This window comes from Talpa occidentalis, unplaced genomic scaffold, assembly GCF_014898055.3.
Source record: "Talpa occidentalis isolate TD23 unplaced genomic scaffold, MPIMG_talOcc4v2.1 talOcc4.5, whole genome shotgun sequence".
Taxonomy (NCBI): Eukaryota; Metazoa; Chordata; class Mammalia; order Eulipotyphla; family Talpidae; genus Talpa; species Talpa occidentalis.
Genome location: NW_023604861.1, coordinates 94,192,078 through 94,207,442, shown reverse-complemented (window position 1 = coordinate 94,207,442; position 15,365 = coordinate 94,192,078). Strand labels below are relative to the sequence as shown.

The following is a 15,365-nucleotide window of genomic DNA, read 5'->3' as shown; positions in this document are numbered from 1 at the left end:
ATCTTAGTCTGACAGAGTTTGAGAAAAAATGGCAGAAGCAGGAAGATCACTCTGAGCTCTCCCCACCTTGCCTTTCCTCCTCCAAACCTGTCACAAAACTCCCATGTGAAAGGTGTTCTACCTGGACCAGGAGAAGGAAAATATTCTTGTTCCTGAAACAGGGAATGTGGAGCTGAGAAATCTGTATAAACAAACCTTGTTAAACTAACCCTTACCTTCCTAGTTACTTCATCACTTATTACTTTTAGCCCAAACCCCTTTGTCTTTGCCAATTCTTTACAAATGTATTATTTTTCTGAAAGGTATAAAAACTTCCTGCTTTGGTCACTTCTTGGGGTCTTCATTCTCTTGTGAAAGCTCTTTTGTACATGTAAAAATCCAATACAATTTGTTTGCCTTTCTCTTGTTAATCTATCTTTGTCAGTTTAATTTTCAACCAGGGACCTTAAGATGGTCCAGGAAAACTCCTTCTATACACAAATGCTCCTGGTCAGTAAACCAGGCACTGAGTGGCACGGTCGTAGGGATGTCACAAGCAAATCTCTAATGGCTTGATTTGTCTGCAGTGCTAGAAGAATTGAGAACTTTCTAGATTGCCATCAGTCACTCCGTTGGGTGTTACTATCATTCAGAAATATCAGATTATGCCCACCTCTCTCTTCCTCACAGCCAACTTGGTGGGTAGAAGAGAACAGAGACCTGGAAAGTGATGAAAGAGGCACTAAAATAAACCTTGTGGAATAGTAGTTTTGCTGAGACTACAGCTGCCAAGAGGATTATTCAGAAACAATGTTTGCCTTTGATCCCAATCTGAAGACTTGAGGTTCGACATACCTATCAGTTTCCTTATTGGTAAAAGATGGAAACGACTACTACCTTGGGGATTATTGTGAGGACTAAATTACAGCAAGTTAATGTAGTGCCAGAGTCAAAATCTGAATCCTCAGCATCTCAGTACAGTGCACTTACCGGTGTCAGTGGTTTCCCTGAAGTGAGCACTTACTGAGTCTGAGCATGTGCTCACTGTTTTGTAGACATTTTTCCACTTCGACCTCATAATGCCCTGAGGAAGAAGATAGTATTGTCCCTGTGGTTTCCTTCCCAAACCCACAGATTAAGCGACTGGCCCAAGGTCTTTGAGTGAAGTGAGATGAGACTGTAAACACCTTGTCAACCCCAGGAACCCTCCCATTTGTGTCTCTCACATACTGTCATCTTCGCTGAGAGTGGCGAGATTTGGGTATAGAAATCTGATTGACTGTGCTATAATGAAAAACAGTGTGGGTTTAGCAAGCCATTTTCCCTGTCTGGACCAGTTTCTGTATCTGTAAATAGGTATAAATTGGTATAGCCCATATCTGTAAATTACTATAACCCATTCTAGGCTAACATATCACACTCTACTATTTCTTCATTAGATTGTAGTTACCAAGTTGAGTTCCAGAAGTTTCTGACCTTTCTAATGTGCTACCTCCAGAGTTGCAACAATAAACCAGGTGTCAGGAGAAGACTTAGACTCCTGTGATTCTCTCAGATTTAGAGAGAAGGCACCCGCAGGGAACATCAGCGGGGACAGCCAGGTCTCAAACACAGAAGACCCGCTGAGCTGCTGTTCAAACAAAGTGAGGATATGGGTCGTGTTAAGTCTTTCCCCTTGTTTTTGAAGATCTGTGCCCTAGATGGGCATATTTTAAAATGCTTCTTTATACATGAAATCATTTAAAGAGACTGGGTCCAGAAGCCAAGCTGAACACTCCATGTCAACACAAACCTTGTAAAAAACAGAATGGGTATTTTACTTCAGTCTTATAGAGAACACACACACCACCCAGATTCTCCCATTAATACTTTATTATACTTGCTTTGTCATTTATCTACCCACTTAAGCATTCATTAATCCATTTTATTTTTATACTTCAAATGTATTTTATATTTCAAATGTATTACAGACATCAGTACACTTCTAAATATTCAATTATGTATATTGTTAACTAGAGTTCAATATTTGATACATTTTCTCTGGTCTATCATTTACATACAAAGAAATGTACAAATCTTGAATATATCTTGACTGAGTTTTGGCAAATGCATTAAACCTGTGTGATACAACTCCGTGTTAAGATTCAGAACATTACTATTACCTCAGAAAGTTCTTTCATGCTCTTTCCCATTGTAGATCTTTTTCCTCCAAAAGATTAGTTTTGCCCAGAACAGATTTTTAAAATTAGCTTTATTGAGGTATAATGGATATATAATAACATTCACCAATTGGGTGAGTTTTGACAAGTGTATAAAGTTCTGTAATCACAACCGCCATTGTGATATAACATATTCCCATCACCCCAAAATTTCCTTCTTGTTTCTTTGCAGCTTACCACCTATTCCCTACCCTTTGCCGTGGAAAGCACTTTTCTGATTTCTATCACTATAGTTTTGCCTGCTCTAGAATTTCACATAAATGTTATCATACAATATGTTGCCTTTGGGAACATATTGCCTTTGCATTTACTTTCTTCCACAAGCATTGTATTTTCCAATCCACCCATATTGCTCTAAGTATCAATAGTCATTCTTTTCTTATTGTTGACTAGTATTCCATTGTCTTGATGTACCACAATTTGTTTGTACTCACCTCCTGATGGGTGATTAGGTTGTTTCCAGTTTCTGAAACTAATATCCTAAATGAATACAACATAGGGGTGGCATGGAGATTGGAAGAAACATAAATTGCTGTGTTAATTCTTTTCTTGTTTGGGGGGAGCTATACAGTTAGACCAGAGATCAACAAATTTATTCAGCAAAGACTGATTATAAATATTGTAGGCTTTGCCATCATAGTACAAGAGCAGCTATAGACATGGAAGCAACAACAAAATGGCCATGATCCGATAAATCATATTTATGGATACTGAAATTTGAATTCTAGAAGTTTCATGTGTTTCATGTGTTTTGAATCTTACAAAATATTATGGTTCTTTTGATTATTTTCAACCATTTATTATTTTTTCAATGATGACTTTTATTATTGCATCTTAAAGATGTATCACAAATAGGTCTAAGAAATCATCCATTATCTTGATGCTCTGTAGCTGGACAACTTAAATCTTATTCATCAGCTTGCTGAACTGTTCCTTTTTCAGAAACATAGATACCATCCAAAAATTTCCTGATATCCTTGTTTTTAACTGTCGTGGCTTGCTGAATCAAAGCAGCTGAATTTGATACAAGTTCAATGTCGTTTCCTTCAAGAATCAACTCATCTTTCTGGGCTTGAGATACTGAACAAGCAACACCTTGTCTCATCTGAACCCTGCGAATGTATTTTTCGCCCCAGAAATTTCGGATTTCAACAAGAGACCCATTCTCCTGAATAACAACGTTGATAGGGAAGTGAGCATACACATTCCTCATCTTATAACGGAAGCCCAGTGTAACACCCTTGATCATGTTCTGTACATGACTACAGATAGTGTGAACAGTAGCCACTTCCTTTTTATTTCCCCACCATTTGTCAACCCAGCGCCTCTTCTTTTTCTTCCCAAGCAGACTGAGTTCGATATTGATGTGTTTGAAGTCCCTCCGCAGGGTGCCTCTGGGGCCCTTCATAATAACAGTGCGACCCTTCAGGGAGATGTCAACATTTTCTGGAATGTCGACAGTCTGATTGCTGAGAATGGTCTTCATTCTCGCAGTAGATGTGGCAAAGAGCGATTTTTTTCAACCATTTAAAAGCATAAAAATTATTCTTAAATAAATAAGAAGGAAAATGACAAATCGCAGATGGTTTAACTTACATGTGGAATATAGAGAAACAAAGCAAAGGGTCAGAAAAATCCTAGGACTGTGACCATGGAGTTGAAGCTATAAGGCGAGGAAGGGGAGAGAGAAAAACACAAGGGGAAGGAGCAGGAAGAGCTGTGGTGAAGACTGTGGGTGCCTTGGTGACAAGTGTGGTGTGGTGACATGCATCAAAGAAGGTGTGACCCTATGACTTAGAATTATATACCGTGTAATAAACCAGTTACCTCAATAAAAAAAATTATTCTTAGTCTGCTGACATACAAAGACAATGGTGGACTGTATTTGTCCATCATTTGTAGTTTGTTGACCGCTAATTCAGAGTGATTCAAAATAGTTTAGAAAATTATGTTTAAATATGTCTTACAAATTTAATGGCAACCACTAAAAGAAAAGAAATAGAATATGTAACTTCCAACCCACAAAATGAAAAAAAAAAAACGGAAAGAAAAACTGATCAGGTGAAGAAAATATAGGAAAAAAGCAAAGCAGTACAATAAATAGAAAGCACAGGAATACATGCTGAGGATAAATCTAATTACATAAGTAATGGCAGTACTCATGAATAGATTAATCTGCTTCAAGACATAAATGTTCAGTTTAGATTAATAAAAAATTTAATTGAATAAAAAGTTATTTCCAAAAGGGTGTATCTGAAACAAAATTATGCAGAAATTTGGAAAATAAAGGTATAAGGAAATGTTTATCATCTAAATAGGCATCAAATATTATATAATTGCCATAAAAACAGAAGCTGTAATGTGATGTAAAAAGCATCACCCCCATTAGGATGACTACTACTTTATTTTTTTATTTTTATTTTTATTTTAAAGATTTATTTATTTATTTATTTATATAAGCACTGGGTACAGTCAGAAGCACGGGAGGGTGAGAGAATTCACCAGAGCCAGAGCGGGGAGCAGAGCAGGCAGAAGGACAGAAGTACACTGCTGAGGAGGGCAGCGGGCACGGCAGGAGAGGTCTGCGCGCCATGTGGGACCCGCCTCCGGTGGCCGGGGAGCAGCCGGGGATCGAACCGGCGCCGCAGAGGCCGCGGGCAGCTTCACAACCCAGCGTTCAACCGCTGCACCACCAGGGAGGCCCAGGATGACTACTACTTTAAAAAAATCTCTCTCTTACACACACACACACACACACACACACACACACACACACACACACACAGATAGAAAATAGCAAGTGTTAGTGAGGATACAGATTTAAGTCTTTGCTAGCCCTTGAAGAAACTTCAGAGCAAAGATCTCTCTACAGAAACAGCCAGATCCTTGTACTTCTCTCAGTTGTGCTTAGATATTATCTGGAAAGTCTTAGAAATTGAACCTTGGATCGCTTATAGCATGCTGAAAGACAAGAGAGAGGGAGGGAGAAAGGAAAGAAGGAAGGAAGGAAGGCAGGCTCTAGGTGAATCATACTAAAAGGTCAAAGACAAAAATTCTAAATAAACTACTAGCAAATTGAATCCAATGGTATTTTGAAAGGATTACACATAAAGAATGCAAAGATGATTTTAAACAGAGAATCTATGTATTTGCCAAATTACTAGATTGATGAGGATAAAAGACATTCCCATCTTAATAAACTCTTTAATAAATGAATTTGGTAAAATACATGTCTGTTTCTAAGTAAGAATATAAAATCTTTAGTAAGTTAGAGATAGAAAGAAGCTTCTTATCTTGATAAACACCGATTACCAAGAACCAATAGCACATACCCTATTGGAGTCACTATATAATTTGTGGAAAAGCAGACAACCATAAAAAAAAAAGCGGACAACCCAGAAAAATCAGGACTGAGACAATTGTCACCATTACTATTTAACAGTCTACTGGTGACCCTAACCAACTCAATATAAGGGGAAAAAGGATTAAAACATTGTCCTCCCTTATTCTCAAATTTACCATGGTGATGGTTACATAACTCTGAAAATACTAAAAACACATTAAATTGTACCCCTTAAATGGGCAAATTGTACAGTATGTGAAAAATATCTCTAGAAGCTGTTAAAAATCAGCATCTTCTTTGTTACAAGTATTTCCTACTTCAAAGACACTTGTTTACTTAGAAAACCAAAGAGAATAAACTTAAAAACTATTAAAACCCTGTGAGTATACAGAGTGGCCAAGTACAAAAACAACCTACAAAAATCATGTTCTGATAAACAAACAATAGCCAATTCCCTAACATCAGGGAAAAAGAATCCCATTTACTAAACACAGAAAAGTTAAACACCCAAGAATAGACCCACTAAAAAATGTGGAAGAGTTAAGTTTTTTAAACAATACTTTCTGATGAACATAAACTAAAGTATAAAGGTGACACAAGCTTCCCTGCACCCCGCCTCCCCTTCAGGAATGTCTGGGGCGGGGGGTCCCTTGGACATCACAGAGACCAGGAAGAATGTGACTAAAGAACTATTTAAAATGCTTAGCACAATGTGGCAAACAGTGAGCACTCAACAAATGTTAATTATTTTTCCAGATCCCATGCAGGCAGAGCTCAGGATCACAGAAATGGAAAACTGAACTTAATGATGTGGGGTTGGCTGTCTGGTTGGGGTGGCAGAAATGCTCAGGCAGGAGTGACATTTCCTTGAACTATAAGCCACTTAGAGGTGAGAGGCTCTGATGGACATAAGGGTTCATTGGGAAACAAGTTATTAAGATCAGAAACAGAACTCACTCAGTGTGGTGTCTGGGGGTGACCAGATCATGAGATAACTGGTGCCCAAATACCCCAATTCAGGGGCCATCTGTGGTACCCTCTTCATGGAACATGAAACTCAAACTACTTTTTAGCCACAGTGTGACCCCATAAGGTGGAATACTGATGGTCAGCTTTCCCCCCAAATCCCCCCTGCTTTTTTTAAAGCCATTTTTGTCTTCCTCTCCCTACCCACAGCAGTCAGCACCTGCAGTCATTCTCAAAGATCTATCCTGAGGCTCAGAGAGCTGGAAGTACCTGGGCATTTACTCTACACTTAACAGGGTGCTATGAATGTTCTAAAAAGAGGTTGGAATTTGAATTGGGATAAAGCGCAAAAATGTATAGTGACTCAAGGTCAAACACAGCTTATTTTTCAGACAGAGCCCAAGATGGAAATGCCTAACTTGTGGGTGGGTGTCTAAGTGCACAGATTGGGCATGGACTCCTTCCCTCTTATACTTTGCCTCTGAAGGACATGCTTTTTCCCAGAGTCTCTATTATGAGCTGGAAGAGGGAAAAAGACCATGATTGATAGGCTTGAAAGATTTGGGGGCTGGCCTGGAAATGACATATGTCACCTCTAATTACAAGGAAGCTGGGAAAGATAGTGTGGCTGTTAGTCATTTTAGATAGCAACCCAGAGGACATAGATTTGAGGCTCAGCTTTGCCTCTTAAAGGCTGGGGAATCTTGAATGGGATGTTAAACCTCTCTGAATCTCAGCTTTTAATTTAAAAGCAGCAATGATAATAATGATGATAAACACAATCTCCTTTGGGGTTATTTGAAATTGTACAAAAGGTTATGTTTGTAAAGGGACCTTGTACTGTAAAGTCTTATGGAAAAGCTCTTCATTCACCCTGCCAGGAATGAACTTCTTTTTCCTTTTCCTTTCTCTATTTTCTACCCACCTTTCAGAGTCTGGATCTAATGTCCTGTGAAGAGGTGTCCAGTGTTCTAGTCCATCATCTATGCCCCTTTGGGGTCTCGAACCAGGGGCTGGAAGACAAAAAACCAGAATTATTTGAAATAATTTGGGAATTTTTATTATCCTAGGGAAATCTATGGGCAATTCTGGATGTTGCTGCAATGACTCCTGAATCAGAAATATTTATTAACTTGCTGAGTTTTTGGTGGTTTGTGATATTTCTCCCCAAAGCACTGTAGAATCAGGACCTTCTTCTTGTCCAGTAAGTAGCCAAATCTAAACACCCAAAAGGTGAAAATTTCAGTGTAAGAGACATGGAGAAGAGGACAGAGGCTAATCATTTTGCTTCCTATTAGACAGGCTACAACTTTAGATTCCTCAAATGTAAGTGGGGAGTCAGAGCACCCCTCTGCTTCTCACTAATGTCCTCCTAACAATTACCTGTTTCATAAAAAATTTCCAGCCTTCATTATGCTCCAATTTTTCCAAAGGATTGCATTTCCTAAATGTCACATGATATAGCTTCCACTTAAACTCAAAATCCTTCTTTTGTTAGTTTTGCCTCTCACACAGATGAGTCACTTGAGATCAGTCTTTTGATTCCATGTTAGAGACATGGAAAATGAACTCACTCAGTGTGGTGTTAGAGACAGTAAAAATGTGTTCATTGAGGACTTTCCATAGGGCATAGCATTTCCTGAGATGGGATAGTCATGTCATTGGCACTAAGCATCCAATAAAACCTTTAGAATATAGGTTTCTGTGAAATCTGATGTTCTGGGGCATTTATATATCTAAGTTAGCACTGATCCAATTGGAAGGCACCACTTAGAACTGAACAGGGAATAGGTGGGTCACAGAAGGATTTCCATTTATTCATCCATTCCTTTATCCATTCATTCATTCATTCAGCAAATAATTACTGGATTCCAAACTGTTCTCAGCACCTGCAAGGAGCCAAGGAGAAAGGCGTATATATATATATATATATATATATATATATATATATATATATATATCATAAGGGCTAGCTTGCCAATCTAACAGGGTGAGATCAGGGTAAAGGCAGAACAAGAAAGTTGGACAAAGCATTCAAGTGATTTAAAAGCAAGACCAGGGAAGGTAACTTTAAGGACAGGCATGTGGGAACATGACCCAAAAAGAAGCCCAGAATTTGGAGCAGATTTCACCAGCTGTCTTCACTTTTCAGACTGGCAAACACTTAAAGACTGACAAGACCAGGTGTTGCTGGGGGTGCAGAGCCAAGTCTCATGTATCACTGGAATGGTGTATATTTGGGCAACCTTTCTGGAGGGCAACCTTTAAAACATACATACACGTGACTCAGCAATTCCAAACCATACATTTGTCCTGTGGGAATAATTGAACAAATGAAAGCAGATATAGGTTCTGGTACAGCCACACCTCAGAGATAGTGCAGATTTCACTCTAGACCACCCCAATAAAGTGAGTACTGAAATAAAGCAAGCTGCACACATTTTTTGGCTTCCCATTAAAAGTCCACATGTTAAAAATAAATAAATAAATAAATAAATAAATAAATAAATAAAAGTCCACATGTTAACAAAATATGACACAGAGATACAAAGGAAGCATGTTGCATTGGAAAAATGGTTCCAATAGATTTGCTCAAAGAGGTTGGCCACTGACCTTCAATTTGTAAAAAACACAACATCTGGAGAGCACAATTAGAAAAAAAAAAAGCATATTCATTGCATCAGTGTTTGAAGAGGGGAAAATTCTAGTCCTTGGTTTGAGTCATACGCTCATCCCTGAACCAATCAAATGGCCAAGCCTCTGTCACACAGGCTCTCTGTTGTCAGAAATGAAGGACAACCATGATGCACTGTTGAGGATTAGGATTAGGAGAGAAGTTCCCCAAAGGAAAAGAAAAGTGACGAGCACTCTTACCAGAAGCCTGGAGATGAGAAAATCTATTTCCACTGGATTAGGAGTAGCTAGTGTAGGGGGTGGGCTGGGGGGGAGATATTTTGGGGGGGGAGTGACTATGCTTTAACGAGCCCTTGAAAGAATTTATGACCTGTGATGACACAGGTTCTGCATTATCAGGTATTCTACTCCCTTTCTAATCTTGCCTTTTCCCAGGCTTAGCTTTGCACATAGGAAAGGACATCATGGTCTGGACAGGGGCCAGTCTTCCAGCCCGTGTTGACCAGTCTTCCAGCCACGACCCCGACATTCTCTCTGTCTCAGCACCTTATGCCTTAGGGCTCTCCAACATCTAAGGGGAAGGGCAGGCCTCAAATTTAAACAGAAGGGAATAACAGTTAAACAGAAAACAATGATGGTGGTCCCAGGAAGTCCGAAAGCCAGAGCATTGTTCTAGGGCAAAGGGAGTCCTGGAATTTAACTTGGGGACAGTAACAAGGGGTTGAACACCAGAACTTGCCCCTCTGTGAGATCTAGCTGTTTTTATTTTTCATGCACACTTTTGCTGATTCAATACTTCAGAACAGGAGCCACTTCGACTCCCTAAGGCAGGGATAGAGCACCACAGGCGACCACCCACCATTGCTGAGAATACCACGGGCCTTGGGTCTGCTCCTCATGCCCTTCCTCAGCACCCAGAACGGCAACACGCATAGTGGCTACCTTGAATCTCCTCACCTCAGAACCAAACCCAGTGGATCTTATGTCAATTGGGTAGCCAGTGTGTGGTGCTCTGCCCAGGAAGGGAGGACAGGGAGACACTGAGGAGATGTGTGATGAGCACAAGTTCTGCCTACCCCTGCTGACCCCCACGTAGTCTAGTCTGTGTAGAAATAGCTTTGAGCCGTGAGCACAAAGGCTACTCTGTTTGTGCGGCACCAGGCAAATCCCTGACTTCCCCAAGACCCTTTCTTCACTCTGAAAATGGTGGCAACAATGTCTTAGAGGGCGGTTGTGGGAAATGAGAGAAAGCTGGCAATGACACAGGCTCAGAAGCATCCTGACTGTGTGGGTGTGTGTTGTAATTATGCTTCCACCCAGGGTGTTTTGTGGTGGCAGAGCTGTGGTCTGTGTCCCTGGGTGACAAGTGGATGATCCATTTGGGCAGATTACCAGCTACAAAAATGAAGCCAAGAATATGCAGTCATTGCTTTGAGCCCATCTTGGGCTGTCTGGGATCCAAAGTGTGTCCAGAGGGAGAACTAATGTGTCAGCCAGGAAATCTCAGAGATGTTTATAGAATGGAAGGAAAGCAATTCAGTTCCCATAGGAGTATGGGAGGAGATAGAAGGAAACAAGGCAGGGACAGAAGGACCTTTCTTTTCCTTCTCTTCACACATCCAAACCTCAGCCAGTCCAACCACCAACAAATGGACTCACACACCGTTACCTGGCCCGCCCACTCCCAGCAGTGGGCTCCCCCTAGAGGGGTGGCAGGGACTATTGAAAAAAGGTAGTAGTGCTCTTTGGCAAACACTGCCATTCCAAATGGCATCCATGAGATGCTGCCTACGTGTCTGTCTCTGTGCTTGGTGCTGTGGGAAGAAATGAAGATATGAGAGGGGAGCCACAGCCGCAGATTGCTCATGATAAACAGCTGTATTTGCACAGCCGGCCCTGGAGCGGAACTTCCCTAGGTCTAAGCCAACGCATCATACAGGTAGCACTAGGCCCACTCTGAGACACATTGGTGCCCAGTGACCAGAGGGGAAGGTGGGTATGGGCCCTCAGGAATATGGAAGAGGATCTTGGAAGTTGGGTCAGCTTACTTAACCTGAGAGAAAACACCAAATGAAGACAGAGCAGCCATCAAAAGTCTGTGTCAGGACCAGGCTAGCCAGCAAAGAGTAGCAAAAACTCCATCAGGATCGTGGTGGGTCCAGCCCAGGCGCAGGCTGGGGTGTGGTGAGGAGCTGAAGAGAGGGGCCGGCCACTCACCTGACGGCCAGCTCATGACAACACGAAGCCTTCTCGAAGCCTTCTCTTTCTTTTCCCGTTTCTTTCTCCCTCCTTCTTGTGATTTGGCCACTTTTTTTCTAGATAATTTGCCAAACTGCAGGAGTTCTTGGAACTGTTACTACTCTCATGTAGACTGTGAGTCTAAAAATGACCCCAAGAGTTCTCACTCTTCAGTATTCACAAGGACATTTCTGCTGTGGGAAAGGAACAGATGCACTTTCCAGGCTTCTGTTGATCCTGTGGAAGCTCATTTCTCCTCCACACCCAGTGAAACTCTGGAGGACACACCCCTGCTCCACTGGAGACACTCCCTGCTCTGCCTCTCACACAGCAGCTATTTCTTAGGTAGATTGTTTTCTCAGAAGAGCTGTTTATTTCATCCACCCCCCCCCCATGAGGTGGTGTGTGTGCGTGTGTGCGCACAGATAATTAGGTGGTGTGTGTGTATGTGTGCACAGATAATTAGGATAATAAGTATTTATTTATTATTTGACCTGAATCTCCTATGTAAATCTCAGACCGCACCTGTAGGCTTTTTCTTTCTTTTTTTTTTTTTTAAAGATTTATTTTTATTTATTTATTTATTTGTTTGTTTGTTTATTTATTTATACAAGCACTGGGTACAGTCAGAAGCGTGGGAGGGAGAGAGAATTCACCAGAGCCAGAGCAGGGAGCAGAGCAGGCAGAAGGACCGAAGTACACTGCTGAGGGGAGCAGCGGGCGGCAGAAGAGGTCTGCGCGCCATGTGGGACCCTCCTCCGGTGGCCGGGGAGCAGCCGGGGATCGAACTGGCGCTGCAGAGGCTGTGGGCAGCTTCGCAACCCAGCGCTCAACTGCTGCGCCACCGGGGAGGCCCTGCAGGCTTTTTCTTGAGACTTATCACCCTCACAGTGTAAACTGAAGCAGGTGGAACAACCTGGAAGCTTGTGCCTAACTGTCCAGGATGGGACATTTTTGCTTCTCACTGTACCCCTGCACACTCACCCATCTGAGTCCCTGTGGAAATTATCCTCAGACATATTGAGTTGTGAATGGATTGTTCTAGACAACAGATACCTGATCAGCCTCCTGTATTCCACTGACCACCCTTCCCACCCATGCTGGCCCAAACCATTTAAAACACTCAGCTGAGCCATCCTTTCAACTGAACAGCAGCTCTGATCTCACTATTTACCACTACCCCGATCTCACACTTTGTTCCACTTTGATAAACTAGCTGGAGTGACTCTTTCTGCCTTGCCACCATCACGATGTGTCCACCACCAGCTCCTGATGACTCCATATTGCAAACGCCATGCCTCTCCTGGAAAACTGTTACCCCTTCTAGACCCAGAGCAAAGGGCACTGCTCTGTGACTTCCTCCTCTCTCAGGTGGCCCTTGTGTTCTCTCAAGCCCCATGCTGCAGCCTCTATGATGGCACTCATCACCCACACGCACCTCGGCTGTTGATGTCACCCTGTCACCCTACTCTGTCACGCACCTCTGTCACCCTACTTCGCCCCAATGAAAGAAGCTGGAAGGCAGGGGCTGCATCTAGTAGGTACTTAACACAAATTACATATCTATTGCTGCAAATACAACAGAGGCAAGGAGCTCTAGTTAGAAAGAATAATAGTGTATTGAGAACCTATTATTTGCCAGATATTGTTCTCAGTTAATATTCAAAACAACCCTATGTGACAAGTGTTACTTTAATCCTCACTTTCTGGTTAAGGAAATTAACCTCTCTTAGCTGCTTAAATAATAAAGTCAGGATTTGAACTCAGAGTCTCTGTTCTTTACCACTACACACAACAATGCAAACTAAGTAAGGAGGAGGTCAAAAACTAAAGTTCGGTTGATTTTTAAATTATACAGATTTACTGTCATTTATGACAGTAATGCCAGTGTGCTATGGTCTTGCCAGGCTTTTCTATGTATCGTAGCCCCTAAACCCTGTCCCAACTGTGTGGGAAATAATATTCACAAAAGATTGTCTGAGAAAAAGCAGAGTATTTCTTCCTTTGGAATTATACTGAACTAGACTATCAAAGTGCATTTGGACTCTTTCACTTGAACGCAAAGTATCCCAGGTGCTTTCATGATCATTGCCCTGGGCTGTTGGGTCCTTGCCTATGTATCTGAGATGAGTAGGTTCAGTGCAGGCACGTCATAATGGATGCTACATACATGACTAATTCCTCTTACACAAGGATCTCAGGGCTGCATCTCTACTGCCAGTATTATCTTCATCACAGGTACAGTGCTAAGAGGAGGGTAATGGTATCATCTTAATTGCTGGTAGTAGAATTCTTAGGCAGGACACAGTCCTTGTTTGGGAAAACATTTTGATAAGTGGGAAGGGGTGGTAGTAGAGGTCCAAGAACTGGTTGTTTCTATAAACCAGGAAACTCAAGATATGACACAGATTGCTCAGCCTGAGACAAGAAGGAAATGTGGACTCTTAGAAGAGGAAATTCATGGAAGCCAGGGGAGGGATGGGATGAAATGCCTGGAAGATGGCAAGTGAGGTAAAAGCCAAGGGCAGAGGGGTTGCATTGGTGTGCTAGGGCTGCCATAAGAAAGGACTGCAGACTGGGTGGCTTAGACAAAAAATTTTCTCACAGTTCTGGAGGCTGAAAGTCTAAGATCAAGATACCGTCAGGTTGATTTCTTCTAAGGCCCCTCTTTGGCATGCAGATGACTGCCCACTCCCTGTGACTTAAGTGGTCTTCCCTCTGACAGTTAAGTGGTAACTAAAAGGCTAGGCTCAGCAGGGACTATACCCCCAAAGTATTTATCCCCAACCTCTCTGTGTGGCTTACACTCCCTCACAGCATGTTGGCCTCAGATAGTCAGACTTCTTGCCTAGAGACTTGGGTCTCTGAGACCAAATATCCTTGCAATCAAAATGGAAGTTGTAAGGCCTTTTGTGGCTTGGCTTAGAAGTTATACAGTGTCACCAACATCACGGTCTATTGGCCAAAACAGCCATAAATCCCTTGTGATTCAAAGGTGGTAGAGGTAACATTCACCTCTTGATGAAAGGGGTGTCAAAGAATTTACAGTCTGGTTTTACAACTGCCACATATCTAAGACTAGAACTGCTGGGTCATAGGGTAGGCCTACACTCAGTACTAGCACCATCAACCTGTTGTACGACGCCTGCATGAATAACATGGGAGAGTTCTGATGGCTCCAATTCTTGCTAACACTCCATGTTGACTTTTTCATTTTAGCTAGTCTAGTGCACAGTGTGGCCTTAATTTGCATTTCCTCTGCATTATCCTGATGACTAATGACACAAGCTTTAGTGAACTGATCTGTGCCATCCCCCAAAAGACAGCGGGTCCTAATTCCCGGAAACCTTAAATATTACCTTACACAGTAAAATTTTTTTGCAGATATGATTAAGGATTTTGAGATGAGATTATCCTGGGTTGTCTAGAGAGTCGTAACTGCCATCACAGGTGTCCTTATAAGAAAGACAGAGGGGACTAGACATACCTAGAGCAGAATGCAAGAGGGAGATGGAGGCAAACATTGGAATGATGGAGCCACAAACCAAGAATGCCAGCAGTCACCAGAGAACAGAAAAGGCAAAAATCAGTCCACTGATTTTCACCCAGGGCCTCAAGAAGGAAGGTTACCGCATCAGTACATTGATTTTAGAGTTCTGGTCTCTGAAAATGTTAGAATACAAATTTTTGTTCTTTGGTGCCATTAAGGTTGTGGGAATGTGTTCTAGCAACATCCTACAAGACACAGGACAACCACCCATAACAACGATTATGTGGCCCCAAATGTCAGGAGTGCGGAGATTGAGAAATGCTAGACAATGTAATGTCTTTTTAAAATCTTCTCACAAAAGGCCCCAGTGCAGGTATGACTGCTTTTTCTTCTAACTCTACTGGCTCAGAGATATAATTTAAAAATACTTATCAAAAATTAATGAAGGTGAGTGAACGCTGTTACCATCTATTGAACATCGCTGCTGCTTCAGCCC

At 41.8% G+C, this 15,365-nt stretch overlaps 1 protein-coding gene across 1 annotated transcript; it reads right to left on the bottom strand.

Moving 5' to 3' along the window:
- Window positions 1–3,017: 3,017 nt before the first annotated feature.
- LOC119259888 (60S ribosomal protein L9-like) lies at window positions 3,018–3,684 on the bottom strand. Its single transcript, XM_037528866.2, has one exon. The coding sequence runs from the start codon at window positions 3,682–3,684 to the stop codon at window positions 3,106–3,108; it is 579 nt and encodes a 192-aa protein (XP_037384763.1). The 3' UTR covers window positions 3,018–3,105.
- Window positions 3,685–15,365: the final 11,681 nt, after the last annotated feature.

Coding starts and splice junctions, on each gene's coding strand:
- LOC119259888 (XM_037528866.2), bottom strand. CDS start 3,684: ATGAAGACCATTCTCAGCAATCAGACTGTCGACATTCCAGAAAATGTT.